This window comes from Cydia strobilella, chromosome 3 (genome assembly GCF_947568885.1).
Source record: "Cydia strobilella chromosome 3, ilCydStro3.1, whole genome shotgun sequence".
NCBI classification, from domain to species: Eukaryota; Metazoa; Arthropoda; class Insecta; order Lepidoptera; family Tortricidae; genus Cydia; species Cydia strobilella.
In genome coordinates, this window is record NC_086043.1 from 9,519,458 (window position 1) to 9,539,904 (window position 20,447).

The window sequence follows — 20,447 nt, forward strand, 5'->3', positions numbered from 1 at the left end:
ACTCTCGTGTGCCTCGGGCCCACGTCCTCGCAGCGAACGACTCCTTATGGCCCTTAAAAAGACAATTTTAGCGTACGCTACATTAGAAAAACGCACTAAAACGCTCTAATGGATTGCCTACGGTGTCAGCGTAAATCTGCGAAGAAACAGGGATTACTTACGACGATGTTTCATTTTTTTTTGTTTTGAAATAAGTTATTTCTACTTAAGAGCTTTTGTGACATAATAAAATATCTTTTTGACAGTGTACCTAATACTAATAATACGATGTAGACACACAAATTACATTGTCTTTTATTTCGGGGGTGGAAAGGTTCAGTACATAGCCATACTGCCATACTGGCATACCATATATGTTTTACCCCATACAATACAATATATCTTATCCTCGTCAGAGGGTAAGTAAATTTCCAAATTTTTGCTACAAATTAAAAATAATATCTAGTATATTTATACAATATACTCTTTACAGTACATATGGTGCTACTTTACATGTGCTAAATTAGCACATTACGTAACTATGTCCAAAACTTAAAGGGCATATGCACTGTAAAACATTTGTACGATACATGTGCAAATAGGTAATTCGCAACTCGTGTCGGTTTAAAACACTCCCTTCGGTCGTGTTTTAATTTATGGCTACTCGTTGCAAATTTCCTATTTTTTGCACTTGTATCGTAATGTACTATTATTGCACACCTCAATAAAAGAAAACAATACAAAAGAAAACAGAAATACAAGCAGAGGTAAACAACGGGTGGTTTAGGTAGGTAATTAGGTAGCGGCAATTAATAAATAAGTACTTATTGGTAATCATTTCAAAAGCTATAAAACACAGCTCACTGAATATTTTTCATACCTAACAATTCGAACCCACAGGCTACCCTCAGGTTAAAACAGCGACGCTTTGAAACCATACTGGCATCATGCCTATGCCTCTAAAAAAGGAAATATGTTATTTCAATATCTTCGAACACTTACGTCATTTTAAAAGACAATACAGCCGTTGGCGGTCCATTAACCAACGCATTATCTCTGGCGAGCACTCTACGGTAAAAATATCTATACCTGAAGCGCCGCCGCCGCGCTGACATGACGCATTTTAAAGTAGAGAACAATAGTGTGAGCTTTTTGCGGACGCTGAAACGGTTCTGCTAACCGTGCATGCGTAAAATGGAATCCGACTATAATTTTGTGCCAGTGAAATGTAAGACATGTGTGTTTTTCTGTATTTATTTATTTACATACTATACTATATACTACATTTAATAAATCATTATTAATAAAAAAAGATAGATAACGCAAAAAAGCGGACTTGATGAACATATGTATTGTATTTTCCTGCAGCTGTTTTTCTCATCGGTGCCTTCCGACATCCGATATCGGAAAGACGCTTCCGATAATTTTTAGCCATGTCGGAGCCCCCCGTCAGTTGTCGGACTGATGATATTTGTTTGTGTGCATATGTGTGGTGTTTGCTGTAGTGTGCATGTGCGTGACCGCTAAAGACGGCGCCACCGCGTCCTAACTACGCGGATGAAGGATCCTACATCCAATATCGGATAGGACAATGTGAAAACGCTCTTAGGCTCATGCATTTTGAACGTGCTGACACGGATGTAGAATTAATAAGCCGTGCTGATAGCTTACGATGAACCCCATTATGAATATAATGTTATCGAAACATTGTGGGAACCATGTTATTATTGTAACGATTTCATTTCAAATATTTTTCTTTATGAACTATGGATTCCCACTATTCATAATAACTAGCGCCATGATTTCTAAATGCCTAGATTAGATTTCCAGACGGTAAGTACTTACAATTTTATATTTAAAGCTAATCAAAAGCCAAATATGCTTCCATTAATGACTAACTCACGTATTAGGCAGATGGTAACATTTGACACGGACGCCAAACAGAGTTGATTGTCATAATCATAAGGCTAATGGATGAAATAAATTCAGTTGATATTGAATACAGCTTGGAATTATTACTTATTAGTTAATGTGCAACTATCGATAGGGTGGTACATTTGATTTCTGTAGATTTATCTTAAATTTCACTGTTTTGCGTGCATTTACTTACTTGATTGAGTTTGGTTCAAACATTTGTCACATGCATTTCTAAAATAAGAGACAAATTTAGGTAGGTACTGTATTGACGGAACGTTAGCCTAAAATTAAATAGGTGGGTACATTAGGCACAAGTTAGTGCCTAATGTACCTATTGCAATTTGGAAGAACGTTTCGGAAAGCATTTTAGATAGATGGAAGTTGCTATAGTTTTTTTTATTAGTAGGTACAGTCGCCATCAGATATATCGGAGCGGCCAAGGTGCTTACAAATATCTGAACACGCCTCTATTGTCAAGGCGCTAGAGGTGCGTGTTCAGATATTTTTGAGCACCTCGGCCGCTCCGATATATCTGATGGCGACGGTACCTAATTTTTTTCTAACATATTTACATACATTAAATTATTAAATTATTAGTGCATTTTCAGAAAATTTAATTTGCCGAAAATATAAATGTTTGTTACCAATTTCAATACGTAATTCATTTTGTATCAAAATGATTAAAATTACCTTTTGCTAAATATTTGTGATAAAAAGTACCTACTTTAGGTATATCTGGGGGTTTTCAGAAAAAAATGGTACCATTTACAAGTACTATTGGATGAAATAAAGAAAAAAAGTGTCCCTAATTTTTCATACATATTTTGGGTGTCATTTTTTTGACGGTGCACAAAATGCATGTGAAAATGCGTCATAAAACTGTAAGTTTTTTTGGGGACACATTTTTAGGGTTCCGTACCTCATAAGGATAAAACGGAACCCTTATAGGATCACTCGTGCGTCCGTATGTCTGTCTGTCCGTCTGTCACAGCCTATTTTCTCCGAAACTACTGGACCAATTAAGTTGAAATTTGGTATACATATGTAAGTTTGTGACCCAAAGACGGACATGTAACGTAAACAAATGAATTATAAACAAGTACTTTCGGGGGGTAAATGAGAAAATAAAAAATAAAGTTTTTCTAACTATATTGCGTTACATATCAAATGAAAGAGCTTATTGTGGGAATCTCAAATATATATTTTTTATAATTTTAGGATAAACAGTTTAGAAGTTATTCAAGAAAATAGGCAAAAAATGACCATCCCCCCCCCCCGTTTATCTCCGAAACTACTGGGTCTAAAATTTTGAAAAAAATACACAAAATAGATCTTTATCTATAGATTACAGGAAAACCTATTAGAAATGTGCAGTCAAGCGTGAGTCGGACTTAATTACTTAGTTTTTGATCCGACCCCTACGGGTTTTTTAAAGACATTTCACTCACGTTTCAAACACGTTTCACATAAAAAATACATTGTTTAAATTGTGTAATGTACGGAACCTTTGGAACACGAGTCCGACTCGCACTTGGCCGGTTTTTTTCTTTTTAAATCGATAATCCTCGTGATTCTGAGTAGGAATAAACTAAAAGTTGATGGATTTCGACAAAAAGTAAATGACAAAACTTCCGTGAGGCACTGACATCTCATAAAAAGTAAATGGTACACTTTTAAGTGAAAATGCCCATCTACTTAAATTTCTATATGCAGTTTAAAAATTTCAGTTGCGTTAACTTTCTCGGGATTTCATTATATACATGGCTGCAGGCGTTTAAGAGTGCTTTTCATTTATGTTCAGTATCAAGTTTTATGAAAGTCTCAACTTCTTAAGCTTATATTCTAAAATAAATAGCTATAAGTAAAAGTACTTCTTACATTTAGATAATCAAATAAGCTTATAAGATATTATTTTTCATTTTAATAATTAGGTTTTGTGTTACTAGAGAAAAGGGTAAAAAACCCTTTTTGTAGATGTTACCTCAACCTCATGGTACCCTCATCAACAACAATATTACGAAATATAAAATCATTTTTGTTTTATCTCAATTATAACTTAGACAGTATTTAGAAACACTCTTTTTACCTTATGGTAACCAAAGGTTTCTAACGAGAACTCATTTCTTATACCTAATACATTCCCTACTAACATCCGAAAGTTACTCTGTCTCTCTGTCTGTTACCTATTCACGCTTAAACCACTGAACCAATTTAGATGAAATTTTGTATGGAGATAGTTAGAGGTCCGATAAAGGAAAGGATAGTTTCTATTAATCATCATCATCATTCCACGCAGACGAACTCGTTTACAAAAGCTAGTAACATTATAAATGCGAAAATGACTCTGTCTTTACCTCTTCACGCTTAAACCGCTAAAACGATTTAGATTATATTATTATTTAAATAGTATGGATATTTTAGGCCCGGGAAAGAACATAGGATAGTTTGAATCAATCATCATCATCATTCCACGCAGATGATGTTGCGGGCCGAAGCTTAATATTTTTTTGGAAAAAATAAATAAATATATATTATAGTAGGTATAAATGCTTTTGTTAAGAATATTGCTTGTCTATCTACGCGACAAGCCACAACGCTACCACTATACCACTATAATTCTTGTATGGTGCATTCTAAAAACAATGCGTCTTCTGTTGTACAGGTTTAATTCGCATTACTGTCGTTCGGTGAAAGAAGTTCCTCTGAACACGTGTAACAAGCAGCGGGGACATAATGGCTGCCTTAAAACTGTGCACATAAATTTTAAAAGTTTTCCAATTTGAATTTAACTAACAACTTGAGATTTTCTTCGGAACATACTAAAAAAGTTTTAGTGTTTTAACTACGCAAGGTTCGCAAGTAGATGCAGGAGGGCGATTAAGAGTGATTTAGCGGGCAAATTATGGTGTTTCTCTTAATTAAGTATTTGATTAATTATGATTATTCATTCCACCGTGCAGTACCCCTAACCAAATGGAAGGAGGCTTAAGGAAATATTGATACAAAGGTCCGAAAAATGCTTTAGCTTAGCCACTGAAATGTAGTAGGTATGGTATATGGTATAAGTTAAGAGTCAGTCAGGAAATTAGAAAGGGTCAAAAGATTAGGCGCGCCGTGCGAAACTCACGACGGAAGATTTCGGATTCGCGCGGGATTTGACGTTTTTCGTCAATATACTTGTATACATTGGATTGAAATTTTGCTAGTCAAATACCTCGGCTATATCGGCATTAGCTATTTTATACTAAAATTATACTGACGCAGGGTAACGATATACAATTGAAAACAAATTAAAATTAGACATGAATTCTTGACTTTCTTCTATCGAGCCAACTTTATTTTTTAAGGTTTTGCTTAAAGTCAGCCCTCGCCAATATAGTCTAGTTTTCGAGAGATTTTTTTCATAGCTTTGATTAAAATGTGTTGCAATTCAAAATAAAAACTGCGGTTTTACTTTAGCTCCCCTCTTAAATTGCCTGCGGATAATATTAAATAATTGTTTTTTTTTTTTTATTAAATTTATTTCTCTCATTGGTTAAAAAAAAATCGTACACTAGTTAAGAGAATATAAGTACCCAACAGAATTGAAAAAGTAAAAGACTGTATTAGATTGCTTTATTAAAAAGTTCATGGTTGCCTAGATTTTAAAATCTAGATTTTAATTTAGGACTAAGTTTAAGTTTTTCATATTTATCTAAGTAATTAGCAGGATACAAATCAATTGCATGTCAAACCAAACCAAGCCAAACCCGAGCATCTTTTACTGGGGTGTGTCAATAAAGACTATTCTATTTATCTATCTATTTTAAGCCACACCATAGTCAACCATCTGTGGGCTGAAATTCGGATCTGATTGACATAGAAACCAAAGTTGTTATTTTCATTTGTTTTTATTTATTTATTTCAATTTAAATCAGGCAACAAGGCCCATATTACAAATACCTTACAGACTAACATAGGTACATAATAAACTCTAAACTAAACACTATTTATGCGACAAAACACCGGTCTTCTGGTAAATCACTAAATCGTTTTAAAATTCATAGTTTATCATAAAAATGATAGGCAAAACTCATTTCAATAAAAAAAAACGGTTTTTACCACTTTTTCATAGAAACGATTTAAAAAAACGCACGCGTGACGGAAATAATATGTAGTATCCCAAAACGTCACAAATAATTCGTAGTATAATCACCTGTGAGGATATTTATCAGTACGGTTTTTACTCACTATTATTTTTAGTCGCTTTTGGCGACATGTTTCGGATTCTTTGGGAATCCATCCTCAGGCACGAGTGTCCGCGGCGGTTGTTCGTCGTGCAGGCACGAGTGTGCACGACGAACAACCGCCGCGGACACTCGTGCCTGAGGATGGATTCCCAAAGAATCCGAAACATGTCGCCAAAAGCGACTAAAAATAATAGTGAGTAAAAACCGTACTGATAAATATTTTGAAATATGTCTCACGATAGTTTAACCTGTGAGGATATTACGGTTTGTTTTGCGGTTTTTGAAAAAAATAGATTTTTTGTTCCTGGTCCATAAACTTTTTTCGAAAAAACTGTAACTCGACACTTTATGCCAAATCGCCCCAAATACAAAAGTTACCATAACAATGCTGGGCAAAACCTATTTCAATAAAAAAAGTTGAAAATAACAATTTTGGTTTCTAGGTCAATGAGAGCCGAATTTCAGCCCAGTGCGTATTCTTCTCATCTAACGATTGTGGAGTCCTATCTAGGTAAAATCTTGCTCGGAGGTAATAAATGTAGAATATTAGTATCCGTATTTCACATTTATATTACTATTTTATATTTAATTAACGATCTGATATTTACTCGATTGAAATATCACGTAAGCTCAGGTCCGCCGTATTGGCGTGAGCATCATCGCACGAAACACGGCCCACGATCCGAGTCCCGCCCGACGTCCGACTGTCCGATGTTATCCACCAGGCTCTGTACAAACGTCGTGTCCAGAACGTTCGAATTATCATTTGGAACGTTGCACAGCTTTTAGTGTCACGCCACTCTTGTCACTGTTCCTGACTACCTACTGATAAAAGTGACAAGGTAAGTACCTACGTAAAGCAATTTCATTACGTTAACTAGCAAATGATTTCAAATTTGCAAATTGAAATGTTGTTGAACAGTTGTATTAAAATTCATATCCTTTTCATAATTAAACTCACCGCGTGCGTGCATTCGTGCTCAATTAACAGACTTAATGAAATTACTACGATTTCATAGTGAACGGATATAGCTTCTGGGCTTTATTTGTGAGGTTGATTGAAAATTCGTTTCAATCTAACGAGCGCTCGGCGCCGCAGTCAACAAGAAATTAAATTTGTCCATGAGAATTTAACGACGTTTTTAGAGTTCTATCAAAATGAACGGCTTAGCGTTGATTTGCGTTCTTATTTTTAACTGTTGGACGAGAATAATTGAGATTAAATAATTTTATTTCAGCAAAAGCTGGATTTAACAATCAATCCTGTTCTTGTATAATTAATTTCGCCTTTTTGTATTTTAGGTATTTTTAAGTAGACATTTAATCAAGATCGTTTTTTGACGGTCTATGTATCATACATTGCCGATCAAAGAATTCTGTTTTCAATTTTATTATTTAGTTTTTATATAACAACTTATCGTTCAAGCGCGTAGGCTTTTTATATGACATAATGTTATATCCTTTCTAAACGCGGAAGTTATCGAGTATTTGACCAATATTCGAATAATAGGCAAAAAGGTCAGTAGGTTACAGTGATAGACATCATTTACGATGTTGAAATTGCCTTAGATATCTGCTTCTTCAGGAAAATTCTATGAGGTCAATAACGTACCCAAGATGCTCGCCTCGAGCGGTTTTATGGCAATGAACCCCGATATTGCATCCAAGGAATATTAGTGCCTACTTGATCCGGCAACTGCCGTCTTTTACCATCTTTTTCCAATATCCGTTAATATTGGCCGCGCCCGGTAACAACTTTTTCATCCTTCAAAACGTTCAAAACACCTCCCTTATTATTTTTAAATGGCTTATTATAGTGTCAGTGCCAATAGTTCCAAATTGCTAGGGATAGAATACCTATGTATATCGAACCGCATTGTAGCCAGTTTATTCAGTAGCGGTTTTTTGATAAAACATTAACCTACTAGTATCGGTTATGGTCCTCATAGCTGTAAATTGACTATGAAACGTTTATTTCTGAATTTATATAAATTGTTCATTTGCCGAAGATATTGAGTAGGTAGGCACTACTGAGCAGCTTTATTGACCAAAAGTAGTCTTAACATTTTCAAGTCCGCTTAAAATTAAGATTAACAGAAATGAGAATTCAACTAAAATATATAATTGAAAGAAAACATTAGATTGTAACACGAGTCTCATAATGTAGGTACATTTAATAGTGGAGTTCACGTCGGTACCTATAGTGTACAAAATCTCAGTAAGCGACTTCGTGTCGTGTATAGTGATACGAGATGCGGGTTCGCCGCAGCCTTTTCCGCAACGGAAGCTGCTATATTTGACCGAATAATTTACTTTGCATTTTATTTCAGATTCTTCCTTGTAGTTTTATGTAATTTTTATTACTTAGAATCTGACAAAATATTTTACTTTATATCGCACGGTGAATGTGTAAAAGGTAAGAATACTGGATATATACTTACATTTATACTGGACGATTCATCTAAATAATTTCTTCGAGGCGCGATAATGACATTGAATAAATCCACATTCATTCTGCATCTCTTTCTTCGGAATAGTTCTCTTAAGAGGACAGGGGATGAAGTTACGTGACTGCTTCTCCATACAAACGTAGTCCCCATTTTCTTCCCTGGATTTTAATATTTTAGAAAATAAATGTATGCAATTTGATGCATATTAACCACAGCTATGCGATGCCCCTTCGTGCGGTTAAAAATGTGTATGGAATTCGTTTTTTGCCCCTCAGTCTTATAAAAAAATCGATGAAAGTCGAATGAAGGGGCACATATCGTGCCAGTTATTGGCAAACAAGTAATACAATCATTTCCGAGTATAGCTGCATATTTTAAATTTTTTGTTTAGGCTCACCTAGTCAAGTAAAATTTTCGGATCAATTTATTCCACCGATAAATCTTTGTATATAATATATGTTTATACATACCTAGTAGCGTGACTACCTTGTACCAACAGAAATTAAAATATACCTATAATAAATAATTTGATTTGGTTACTAGTTCAATAGAGAGTTGTGTTTTTATATGATAATATGTCTGAGAAGATTCGTTTAAATTTTTGGTACAATTATACGAGTATATGCCATATGCCTGAACATGAACCTACTTCTAATGTATCTTTATGATTCGATGGTTGACTGGTAGAAAGTTAAGTCTGCCACTGTAGGTACAATAAAGTTAAAAAACTACACTGTCTACATCTTATGTATACCTTACACAGACGAGTCCAGAATCCCGGAGAATGTAAATACATTTATGTAGGTATTTATGTTACTTGTTTCAGTTGACCCAAGACAGCTTCTAAAGGGTTCTGAATGTTCAACGTGCCCTATGTAGAATATTAATTAAATTACCCTATCTCTCTCGGACACGCTGCTCCAGGATTCTTTTATGCGAAATCTTGTGGACCCAATTTACTCAAAATAATTGAAAGAGATTAGTCAGGTCGGCTTTGAAAATAATTTTGATAGCGGCCTTACAAATAAAGGGCCATTTGTCGGTGTTTAGTGGAGTGTAACTTAGTTTGCTTAAAATTATATTACGTGGAATGGGAGTTCGAGCATTTTAGTACTAGGACCTATGATTAAATCAGTCGTTGTTTAGCATATATTTTTCCAAGTTGTTGCTTAAATATTTAAAAAAGGCTGTCTATTTTCACATTGGCTGACATTATACTGAACCTAATTCTTTCTTGCACACTGGCCAGAAACAGAAGATATCAATCTATAGATTTTGATACCTACATGTCTTATTTGACATCAAAGTACTATTGAAAATTTGATTTTGATTTTCTCAATATAACAATTTTATCGTAATGTTTATTTTAAAAAAATACGCTTTACCAAATGTAAGGAAACTTAACACTGTTTGTGCATATTTGTTGCCGTCTATTTTAGTTTTCCCAAGCTAAACAAATAAACATAATTGTGACGTGTTTACACAGGCTTAGAATAATCTTACATAGTACCTACCTGTTATATAATATTCATGAACTCAGGTGAAATAAATCAGTTCTCATAATAATACTACATTACCCAGTGACAGGTCAAGAGTCAAGAGATATAATTACCACTTGTAGAATCCTATTAATTTTAGAAAACTAATTTCAACAGAATAGAAGCAGCGTACATCAGCGTATATCTTTTTGCATCAGTTTATAATTGACTTTAATCATTTAACGAGTTATTAAATCTACATTTTTAATTGTAATTTTCATATACTGGAAACAAATTTTGTGCAATAATTAAAGGTATAATATACCTATACGATTGAGTCCTCTTCTCCTGTTATTTCATTGCAGCTGGGGCATTTTCGTAAAATATCACAAACGGCGAGACTGAGTAGCGACGAACTGGTCGTTCATAGGGACTCCGAAGATAACAACGAAACGACGCCTTTCGAGTTCACCGACGCTAACATGACTGTGAGCCAATGTATTTATCTAACCGTACATTGTATTTATTAGACTTGCTAGTGCACTGGCGCGGGTTCCACTATTTTCGGTTCGGAACTTTGAAAATATAAAATATTAGATCTATGAATTTACTTAACATGTTTATTCTTTGAGCGCCAAATGTATTTATCTAATTGTGCTTATATCTAGTACTAACTTTTGCGCGCGACTTTGTCTGCTTGGAATTAGTTCCAGCAGTTAGGGTAAGTATAGCGCCTGGATAAAATCTAATAGCAATAATTTTGAGCATAATATTATATGCTGAATTGCTTACACCAATTAACAGGCAATCCATTAATTTTCTCATTTCCACCCCCATTTTCACCCTTTTCAGGGATGACTTCCGACATAGAAACTATCCTATCGGCCCGATTCGAATTTTAAAATACATCAAATATTTGGTCTAGAAACGATAATATATGGATTAGATGTGTCACTTTTGACACTGACATATCTAATCCATATCGTTTCTAGACCTAATATTTGACGTAAAAGAATGTTTCCTTTAAGTACAATGAGCTAACTTAAAGTTTTAAGGCACTTTCCCTCCAGGGCCCATATATTTTTTCCACCCTGTACTTGTATAACACCCAACATGAAATCCAAACAGTGTACATATTCATTGGGTATTTTATGCATTGAATACTAACCAGTGTAATGAGCTGTCATCGTATTGATAATTTATTGCATTTAAATTTATCGAATTGAATAAACACGTAATGCATAAAATATAATCCATTAAAGTGCTTTGTAATATATTTTTGATATCGCAATAGGTACCTATATTACGTTGTTCCGATTATAAGAGTTTGTAAATTTATAGTTGAGTCTTCAAGATAAAGCATGCAAATAACTCCGGCAATTTGGAATCGGTGGTTTCGGTAACTTATGGCGTTAGCTATTCATAAATGCTTCAAGTTGTTAAGTCTAACAAGCCCTGTAAAGAGTTCGAAACGTCGGGATGTATTATAAATTCAATATACGCGATATAATCCGTTTTCATAGTTTTATTTCATGAGTAACTATCGCGGTAACCGAAGACAATATTAAGCCCTTAATGATCGTTTGTCCTTATCTGTTACTTTGACAATTGTGTTTGTTAGAAAGGGACATAATTTAACTTAGGTTTGCTAAGTTTTATGAATAAGGCCCACTTGCACCATTCACTAACTCGGGGTTAACCGGTTAAACCTGAAGTTACCATGGTTACCAGTATAATTTGACACTTGGTAAACGTCGTTCGAATCATATAAGTTGTACAAGAAGTGATCAAGCTCAAGAGTGTCATCTTATTTTAGAGACTACAGGCGCTAATCAAAAACTATCCAGAAGGTTCGAAACGGTCCGCGATGGGTGCCGCATTGGACCTCGCTCAGCGTCAGATGGGCTGGGTCCCAATATCCGCCATGCACAAGGTTGCGGAGATACTTGGCGTACCTCGAATGAGGGTTTACGAATATTCAACTTTTTACACCATGGTCAAAAGGTACGCTGAATATGCATGAAAGTGTAAGCACCAGGAAAGTGTGTACGGGACATTTCATGCCGTTGACGCAAAAATGACGTAATTTAACGCACAGGAAGTTTTTTTATAACACGACTACACTAGATAACTAACCTATTAAAATCAAAAATATGTATTATTTAATAAATTAACAATGTAGTGGAGTGACAATAAGACGAAAGTCAGTTAGACGTTTCTGTACTGTTTGTCAAGTGTCTACTTATATCAGTTAACTAAAGAGCTTGAGAAATGATTAATTATTATGAAAAGAGTAATTGGAATCACCTCTATGTAGCGTGACGGCTCTGAGGGCCTACCGCGAACCACGTTCGACGTGTTGCCTCTCTGTCGCACTTGTAAATTCGTACGTAAGTGTGACAGGGACGCAACTCATGGAACGTGGCCCTCAGCTCTGGTAATCACGAACTGTGTTGGCGGGACCAACGTATGCAGCAGCAGCAGTAGGTGGGTTTTGTGGTTAAAATAAAAGTAAGAATAAGCGAAATCAAACCACCACCACAGACCACTGACAATGTCACTTTGGTTGTTTGAGTTTGAATATTGATACTTCATCCATCTAAGGGCCACTTGCACCATCCCACTAACCCGGGGTTACCCCGTTAACCCAGTGTCAAATTGTACTGGTAACCAAGGTAATTCCAGGTTAACCCGGTTAACCCCGAGTTAATGAGTGGTGCAAGTGGTTATTCCTTTAATTGCATTGTAGGTCTTTCAAAGGCAAGTACCACGTGAAGGTGTGCACGACGACACCATGCATGATCATGGGGTCGGACATGATCCTTCAGGCTGCGGAGCAAGCGTGCGGGTGCAAGGCGGGCCACGTGTCCCCTGACGGCCTCTTCGGCGTGGATGAGGTGCAGTGCGCAGGCGCGTGTGCGAATGCGCCGGTGCTCGTCGTTGAAGATGATTATTACGTTAGTGTGGTAGGCCGAGGCGAATCGGATGAATATTTTAAAATATTTATGGCATTATAGCGTTACGCAGAGTACTACGTAGGCGAACAACACGCGAACGCGAAGCGAAGCGATGTGGCGCGGGGTGAATTAATCCTTTGATACCTATAGAAGTGTCCTACGTGGGCGATCTCGTTGCGAACGCGAACGCCGTGGCGTGGGCCCGCCGCGCTGCGCCGCGCCGTTTTGCTTCGCGTTCGCGATTTGTTCGCTTACGTAAGACGCTGCGTAAGAGGAAAAGCGTATGGTGCTATTTTAGTTCACTCATATCAATGAAATATTGCAAATGCCAACAGATTTTTATCTTGATCCCATTTACCTTAGTCTACCTTATTATAGTTTTAATTATACATATTCCCATCATACACGTAAGTAAATTATAATAAGTAGGTTCATAAATTTCGCCGTCTTGGCTATCTAAGACTAAGAACTAGGTACCTACATTCCTATTGTTATTGTAAATCTACAACAGTAACTAAAAAAATGTGCTAAAAATATCTTTGATATTATGATGTCAATTGATAATTAAGTAGTTACAAAAATACTGTTAGACAAACATAAATTCGTGTACTTGATAATGAAATTAATGTAATATTTGCAGGAAGACGTTACGGTGTGTGACGTTGAGCAGATTATCTGTACCATAAGGAACGGCGGAATACCTCAAGCAGGACCTCGGTATTATTTAAATTACATAAAAAGTTTGAGGGTTCCAACGCAATGAAACGGATAAACCGATTTTGATAAAACGTGTCTAAGGACCACTGCTAGAAAACCGCTTTCAAATAAATAAAAAACGCATCCAAATCGGTTTATCCGTTTAAGAGCTACGGTGTCACAGACACACATAGCGGTCAAACTTAAAAGTAAAACACACCTCTTATTTTGCGTCAAGTGTTTAAAAAATATTTTTCACCTCAGCAGCTCGAAAAAGCCTACTTTCGTCACTCCAGGGAGTGAAACAAAGTAGCTTTTTTAGGCCATGAACTTTATACTTGTATTACAAATTCTTTTTTTTTTTTCTGTATTATTCTGTGTAATTCGAAATACATTTTAACCTTTCATATGTTTTCACTACTGAGGTGAAAAATTATACATATATATGCAACACGAGAGCAAAGTTATTTTACATCTCGTGTTTTTGAGTCCCTCGCTACGCTCAAGATTCTAGCTTAGAATCTTTCGCTTTCTCGGGACTTAAAATAAACACTCGCAAGAAATACCAACTTTCCTCTCTTGTTGCACAAATAACTATAGATACATAATTATTAATTTATATACCATTGTGCTTGGTAGGTATGTAGTTATAGTCTTATAATCCTTGGTATACCTAAGTCTCATAAGGTACAGCAAGCTGCAAAAGTACATACCCACCCTGTGCAAACAAAATTATATCGGGGGGGGGGGGGGGGTATCAGTTATCTCGTCTGCAGCTGACTCTGGTTTTGAATTCTGCGCGACCTTTTTAAGTACCTACTCGTACTGCATGTTTTTGATTAAGATATTTGATGAAATGACGGCAAGCGGCGCACAACTAATGCGATTTCGATCAACTCTATATAAAGAAATACGAAAACGGAGACTCGCAGAGCTTCACAAAGGGTCTGAGGGTTGCTTATGTTGTAAATACCTGTAGTACAGTCGCCTGAAATAATATGTTACACAACGAAGGCTGCAGATTTTTATTTGTGTACGTTTCCCTTTATTAAGTAGCATGTCCTCCTGCCTAAGCCTACTCCTTAAGGCCTGTTCTCCGTAAGGATAAGACAGAATAACAGCGTTGCAAGTTATATTGTCTGCAATAGGGAATATTACGCGAAACTCTGCGTACGGGGCGCCAGTACCACAATCTGAGGGTCAATCGCGAAACAAGAAAATCGAAATTCCTTTATCTAACATAGAGATGTTAGATAAAGAAATTTCGATAGTGACAGAGGTCATTCTTGCATATTCGAGCGATAAAGAGGCAGATAGCGAAATTTCAGATTCGCGTTTCCCGGTAGGTCCTTTGTAAACAAACGATGCATTAATGTCATTATTTTATTATCTCTGAAAACTTTGTCAAAAAACTGTTAAAGGTACAGTATGTATAAGTTACTCTATGTTTACTAAAAGGGCTAGTGCTGCACTGGTGGCAAAACATTGCAGTATACCCCCCTATTGCAACATTATGTTGAACTTTAGCCCTTTTACTATTGCAAACTTTAGTATATCCCGTGTCTCCATCTTTTATGTTTAATGTAAATAAATGTAGCTTTATTCAGAAACCGATTTTTTTCTTTCTTCTTTCATTAGAAATAAGATCGTATCAGATATTTTTGCGGCCTACGTTGCGTAACATATTATTGCAGGTAGCAAGTAGGTAAAGCCTGACCGGAAATATATGATCATGCGCCATGTTGCGGAATTTCATTGGAACTAATTTCTTACACTGGCAATAATTTTAATGATAGGTTGTCACTGTTGTCAGTGTCATTGTGGCGGTTTACTTGAATAATGCTTAAGTGTTGAATTTTAAATAATAAATGGCAAAAATGCCCAAAACTAGTTAGGACCGGAACATTGTTAATAATGGTAATAATAAACTGCTGGAAAAGAACAGTTCGGTAAATTAAACTATTTCGCTACGAAACATTTTCAAATTAACATCAGAGCTGACAGGTAAACAAATCAAAATGTCATTATAGTGGTTATTGCGACTTAGTTATTGTAGTGTTATGTTATACAAGCGAGGAAACACAGTAACAAAAATGAGTTTGAGTTTGAAAATTATTTACTATGGGTTTTGGAGACGATCAATGTTGTTAATTGACAATGTAGCAGAACCTATGTAAGGTTACGGAATATATACCTACCTAGTAACATGACCATCATCATCATCATCATGGTAGCCTTTTGGTGATCCAATCTTGGATGCGGCCTCTTCCTTTGAATGGAGTGTCATGATAGACGAAATAATTTTTCAGCTATACTTAGAGCTAAAGTAGGTAAAGATTTATTTTGTGTATTTTTTTCAAAATTTTTGACCTAGTAGATTCGGAGATAAAGGGGGGCTATGGTCATTTTTTGCCTATTTTCTTGAATAACTTCTAAACTATTTATCTTAAAATTATAAAAAAAAATATACTTGAGATTCTCACAATGAGCTCTTTCATTTGATATGTAACATGATATAGTTTGACTAACTTTAATTTTAAATTTTCTCATTTACCCCCCAAAAGTGGCCCCCGTGTTTAAAATTAATTTGTTTACGTTACATGTCCATCTTTGCGTCACAAACTTACATATGTGTACCAAATTTCAACTTAATTGGTCCAGTAGTTTCGGAGAAAATAGGCTGTGACAGACGGACAGACAGACAGACAGACAGACGGACAGACAGACAGACAGACGCACGAGTGATCCTATAAGGGTTCCATTTTTTCTTTTGAGGTACGGAACCCTAAAAAAAGTGTGGACACCAAATAAATGGGTTCTGATTTTGATTACGGTGAAACGAGTTGCCAATCCACATTGTTCAGACTGTACTGAACTGTTGCCATATAAATGAGAATAATAGCGCCCTCTTGACAATGATCATATATTCCTGGGTACATGGTAGTGGTGGAGACTTAAGTATAAGTAAATGTTTTTTTTGTTTGCCAGGAGGATAACTGTTCAATGAGGGCTACCGCGTTTAATATCCCCGCTAGGGGCGCTAGTGTAGTTGGAGGTCTTTCAAAATGTCAAATGCATAAAAGTTTTAGGGGTTTCAAGCTTTTTATCGGAAAATTTCACTCCTTATTCATAATTGTGGTAAATCTTTGTCCATCTTTGATTAATCATGGTAAACAATAAGCTCAATAAATGTTAGTGGTTTAGAAAAAGTGCCAATATGTTGAAAAAATGGCACAGTTAGACGTTAAAGTACTTTTGTGTATATTAGAACGTACTGATTTTATAAAAATAAGCATAGAAGAATTTTGAGATCTGTTTTTCTGGACCTACATCTACAGTGGCGCCAACTGGTGAGCACAAAAAAGGTAGGTACCCCTAATTATCTTAGACATAATATAAACTAATTGCTATTTGAACTTCTATATAGAAGTGGCAGATTTGCCGCCGAACCCAGCTGTGGGTTGACGAGCCTGTGCAACGAGCCACCAAAACCTGGATACGGCGTGCAGCCTGCGCTGCTGAAAAAATAAATATCTTGCAATCAAAGTAAATATTAATTACGTACAATGTTTCTGTTTTCTATAACTGGAAAAATATAGCGTTTATTGTGCATTCTCATTGGACCAGACTTGTTAATTGTAGAAGAATTGTAAGGTCTTAGAATAATTCATTCTTCGCATTTGACAGCTGATGTATTAAATGCCTTTGTCAAATGTTGGATGTCTGACAGCTACTTTAGTCTTTATACCTTTAAACGAGCAATTCTTGTATCTTATACCTTTACTAAGCAATTATTGTATAATATATGTATATTAAATAAATTAAACCTAACGTTTATAAAGTCGACGATTGCTCGACATGTTTCGCTCCATAACGAGCAGCATTTTCAATGAGCGCTCGCGTTGGTGGCCCGACGCAGACTGCGGGCTGCAGCTCTCTGCGACCGATTACTCGGTTTGGGCAACGGCGGCGGCAGGGGAGACGAGAAACTACCCTCGTTTTCGGCATTATTATCAAATGATGGTTTGCACACAGCACTCATTACGTCATTCGCTATAGGATCGTCCACACTGACCAACGGCGGCAAAAAACGATCTAGCTAGGTCTTACCTCTGGGAAAACGCGCATTTTTGAGTTTTTATATGTTTTCCGAACAAAGCTCGGTCTCCCAGGTACTTATCATTAAATACAGTGCCATTTACATACTGGTTCATTCACGAAAGTTGCCCCGAATGGAACGAATGAAACCTTCATTGTATGAGTGACTCCTGTATCGGTATACAGTCAGAGTCACCGTTTTATTGGTTAATGTGGTAAACACATAAATATTTTCATTCACTCATTCATTCCATTCATGCCAGCTCTTGTGAGTCGACCTGTACTCTATGCCAAAATATTAGTTAAACCATGAAAAGGGTTAAGGTACTTTTGCAATCACATACAATATCGCTATGGATTAAAGGTCGATAGGTTTATCGACCTCGGCTCTTACCTCGGGTCCTCCCGCGTGTTTTATTTTTTTTTATTTTTAAAATGAATTATGTTTAATTTCTTGACAGTCCAAATCCAATCCAGTTAAGCTCTCTCCGAGCTAAATCTAATTTTAATGCGGTGCATTCATAAAGCCGTGTAAGAATAAGAGACATACAAACAGTTATTTTGAATTTTTAATATTAGTGTAGATAGATTGATTGATAAATCCTTATTTTTTGTTGTAGAATCGAGGCACATTATTTATCAGTGCAAGTACTTAATTAATTTTGTATGTGTCTGTTGCGACACATACAAAATTCATAATCTTATCGAACGGATGAAAAATGAAAATGAAAAATTATTTATTGATAACATAATACTTAGGTAATTAGAACCAAAACAAGAACCTTATTTTAAGTAAACAAATACTTGTGCCAGAAGGCTCGCTCTTCCATTAATTACAAAGTTTACCATAATTATCTTATCTTAAAACTTAAGCTTATAAATAATATGAGGTAAGTACTTACTTTTAAACTTAAGCTTATAAATAATATGAGGTAGGTACATTAGGTACTTTAAATTAGATACTTTTAATTTAATACATAACATTACCATGCATGTTGACAGATATCAGTAAAAATAACAGGTTTAGAAACCAACTCCAAAACTCTATATGTATTAGACAACGCAAAACATTTATTTCAAAATAATACGTTTTGTTTTATTTTGTATCATGCCATGTTTACATCAAAGGGTAGCAAGTTCATTTTGTAGGGGAGACCGAGGAGGGTTGTGATAATTTTTACTTTAACCGACTTACCTCAGCAGCAAAGCATACCATCGCTATGAAGTTTATCTTCTACCGGCAGTTCGTCTTCCGGTACGCGGACGCCACTCCAGAACCTTCCGACCCCACCGGCCATCAGTTCTGCGAGCAATGTGCCCCGCCCACTGCCACTTAAGGTTTGTAATTCTGCGAGATATGTCGGTGACCCTAGTTCTACTGAGGATATCATCATTTCTAACTCTATCACGCAGAGAAACCCCGAGCATAGCTCTCTCCATTGCCCTTTGCGTGACCTTGAGTCTTCTTATGAGGCCTATCGTTAGCGCCCACGTCTCAGATCCGTATGTCATCACTGGCAACACACACTGGTCAAAGACTTTTGACTTAAGACACTGCGGCAATTTGGACGAAAAGATACTGTGGAGCTTCCCGAACGCTGCCCAACCGAGTCGGATTCGACTAGTGACCTCTTTCTCGAAGTTGGACCTACCTAACTGGAATGTTTGTCCTAGGTATACATAATCGTCAACAACTTCGAGCGCAGAGCCTCCGATTAATACGGGAGTTGGCACAACATGGACGTTAGACATGATCTTCGTCTTGTCCATGTTCATTTTCAGACCAACTCGTTCAGATACTCTGCTGAGATCAGCGTGCATCGCACTGAGGTCCTCCATGGTCTCAGCCATGACTACGATATCATCGGCAAACCGAAGGTGAGTGATGTACTCGCCATTTACATTGATGCCTCGTCCTTTCCAGTCCAGAGCCTTGAAGGCATCCTCCAATGCAGCGGTGAACAGCTTTGGGGAGATTACATCTCCTTGTCTGACTCCCCGCTGCAATGGAATAGGCTTCAAGCTCTGGCCCTGTAGTCGGACGGACATGGTGGCGTTTTCTTACAAACACTTCAGCACTTCGATATACCGGTAGTCAATTTGGCACCTTTGGAGAGACTGCAGCACAGCCCAAGTCTCGATCGAATCGAAGGCTTTCTCGTAGTCCACGAATGCAAGGCAAAGGGGGAGGTTATACTCCTCAGTCTTTTGTATAACCTGCCGCAACGCATGTATGTGGTCTACGGTACTATAGCCTTTACGGAAACCTGCTTGTTCGGGAGGCTGGAAGTCGTCAAACCTGCGTGCGAGACGGTTAGTGATGACTCTCGAAAACAGCTTGTAAACATGGCTCAGAAGTGAGATGGGTCTATAATTCTTCAGCAAGGTGTTATCACCTTTTTTGAAGAAGAGCACCACCACACTTATGTTCCACGCTTGCGGCGTTTTTCCTTCGCGCATGACGGAACTAAACAGCGTCTGAAGGGCCTTAAGGACTGGTTTACCACCCGCCTTCAGGAGTTCGGCCGTAATTCCGTCATCACCAGGGGCTTTGAGCTGTTTGAGAGCCATACTAATTTCGTACAGGCTGACGTCCGGGATATCTTCGGTATAGTGTCGAGTTAGTCTAGCTCTAGGGTCTCT

The 20,447-nt window shown here is 36.7% G+C and overlaps 1 protein-coding gene across 1 annotated transcript; it reads left to right on the forward strand.

The window, feature by feature from the left end:
• Positions 1-1,788: 1,788 nt before the first annotated feature.
• On the forward strand, positions 1,789-17,284 carry LOC134756208 (NADH dehydrogenase [ubiquinone] flavoprotein 2, mitochondrial-like). Its single transcript, XM_063693037.1, has 6 exons — positions 1,789-1,812; positions 10,419-10,541; positions 11,870-12,057; positions 12,803-13,010; positions 13,651-13,727; positions 17,134-17,284. The coding sequence occupies exons 1-6, from the start codon at positions 1,789-1,791 to the stop codon at positions 17,234-17,236; spliced, it is 723 nt and encodes a 240-aa protein (XP_063549107.1). The 3' UTR covers positions 17,237-17,284.
• The last annotated feature ends 3,163 nt before the right edge of the window (positions 17,285-20,447 follow it).

Excerpts from the sequence above, each read along its gene's own strand:
- LOC134756208 (XM_063693037.1), top strand. The coding sequence starts at position 1,789 with ATGCCTAGATTAGATTTCCAGACG. Across the intron at positions 1,813-10,418 it reads CTAGATTAGATTTCCAGACG|CTGGGGCATTTTCGTAAAAT; the intron begins GTAAGTACTTAC and ends ATTTCATTGCAG. Across the intron at positions 13,011-13,650 it reads TCGTTGAAGATGATTATTAC|GAAGACGTTACGGTGTGTGA; the intron begins GTTAGTGTGGTA and ends TAATATTTGCAG.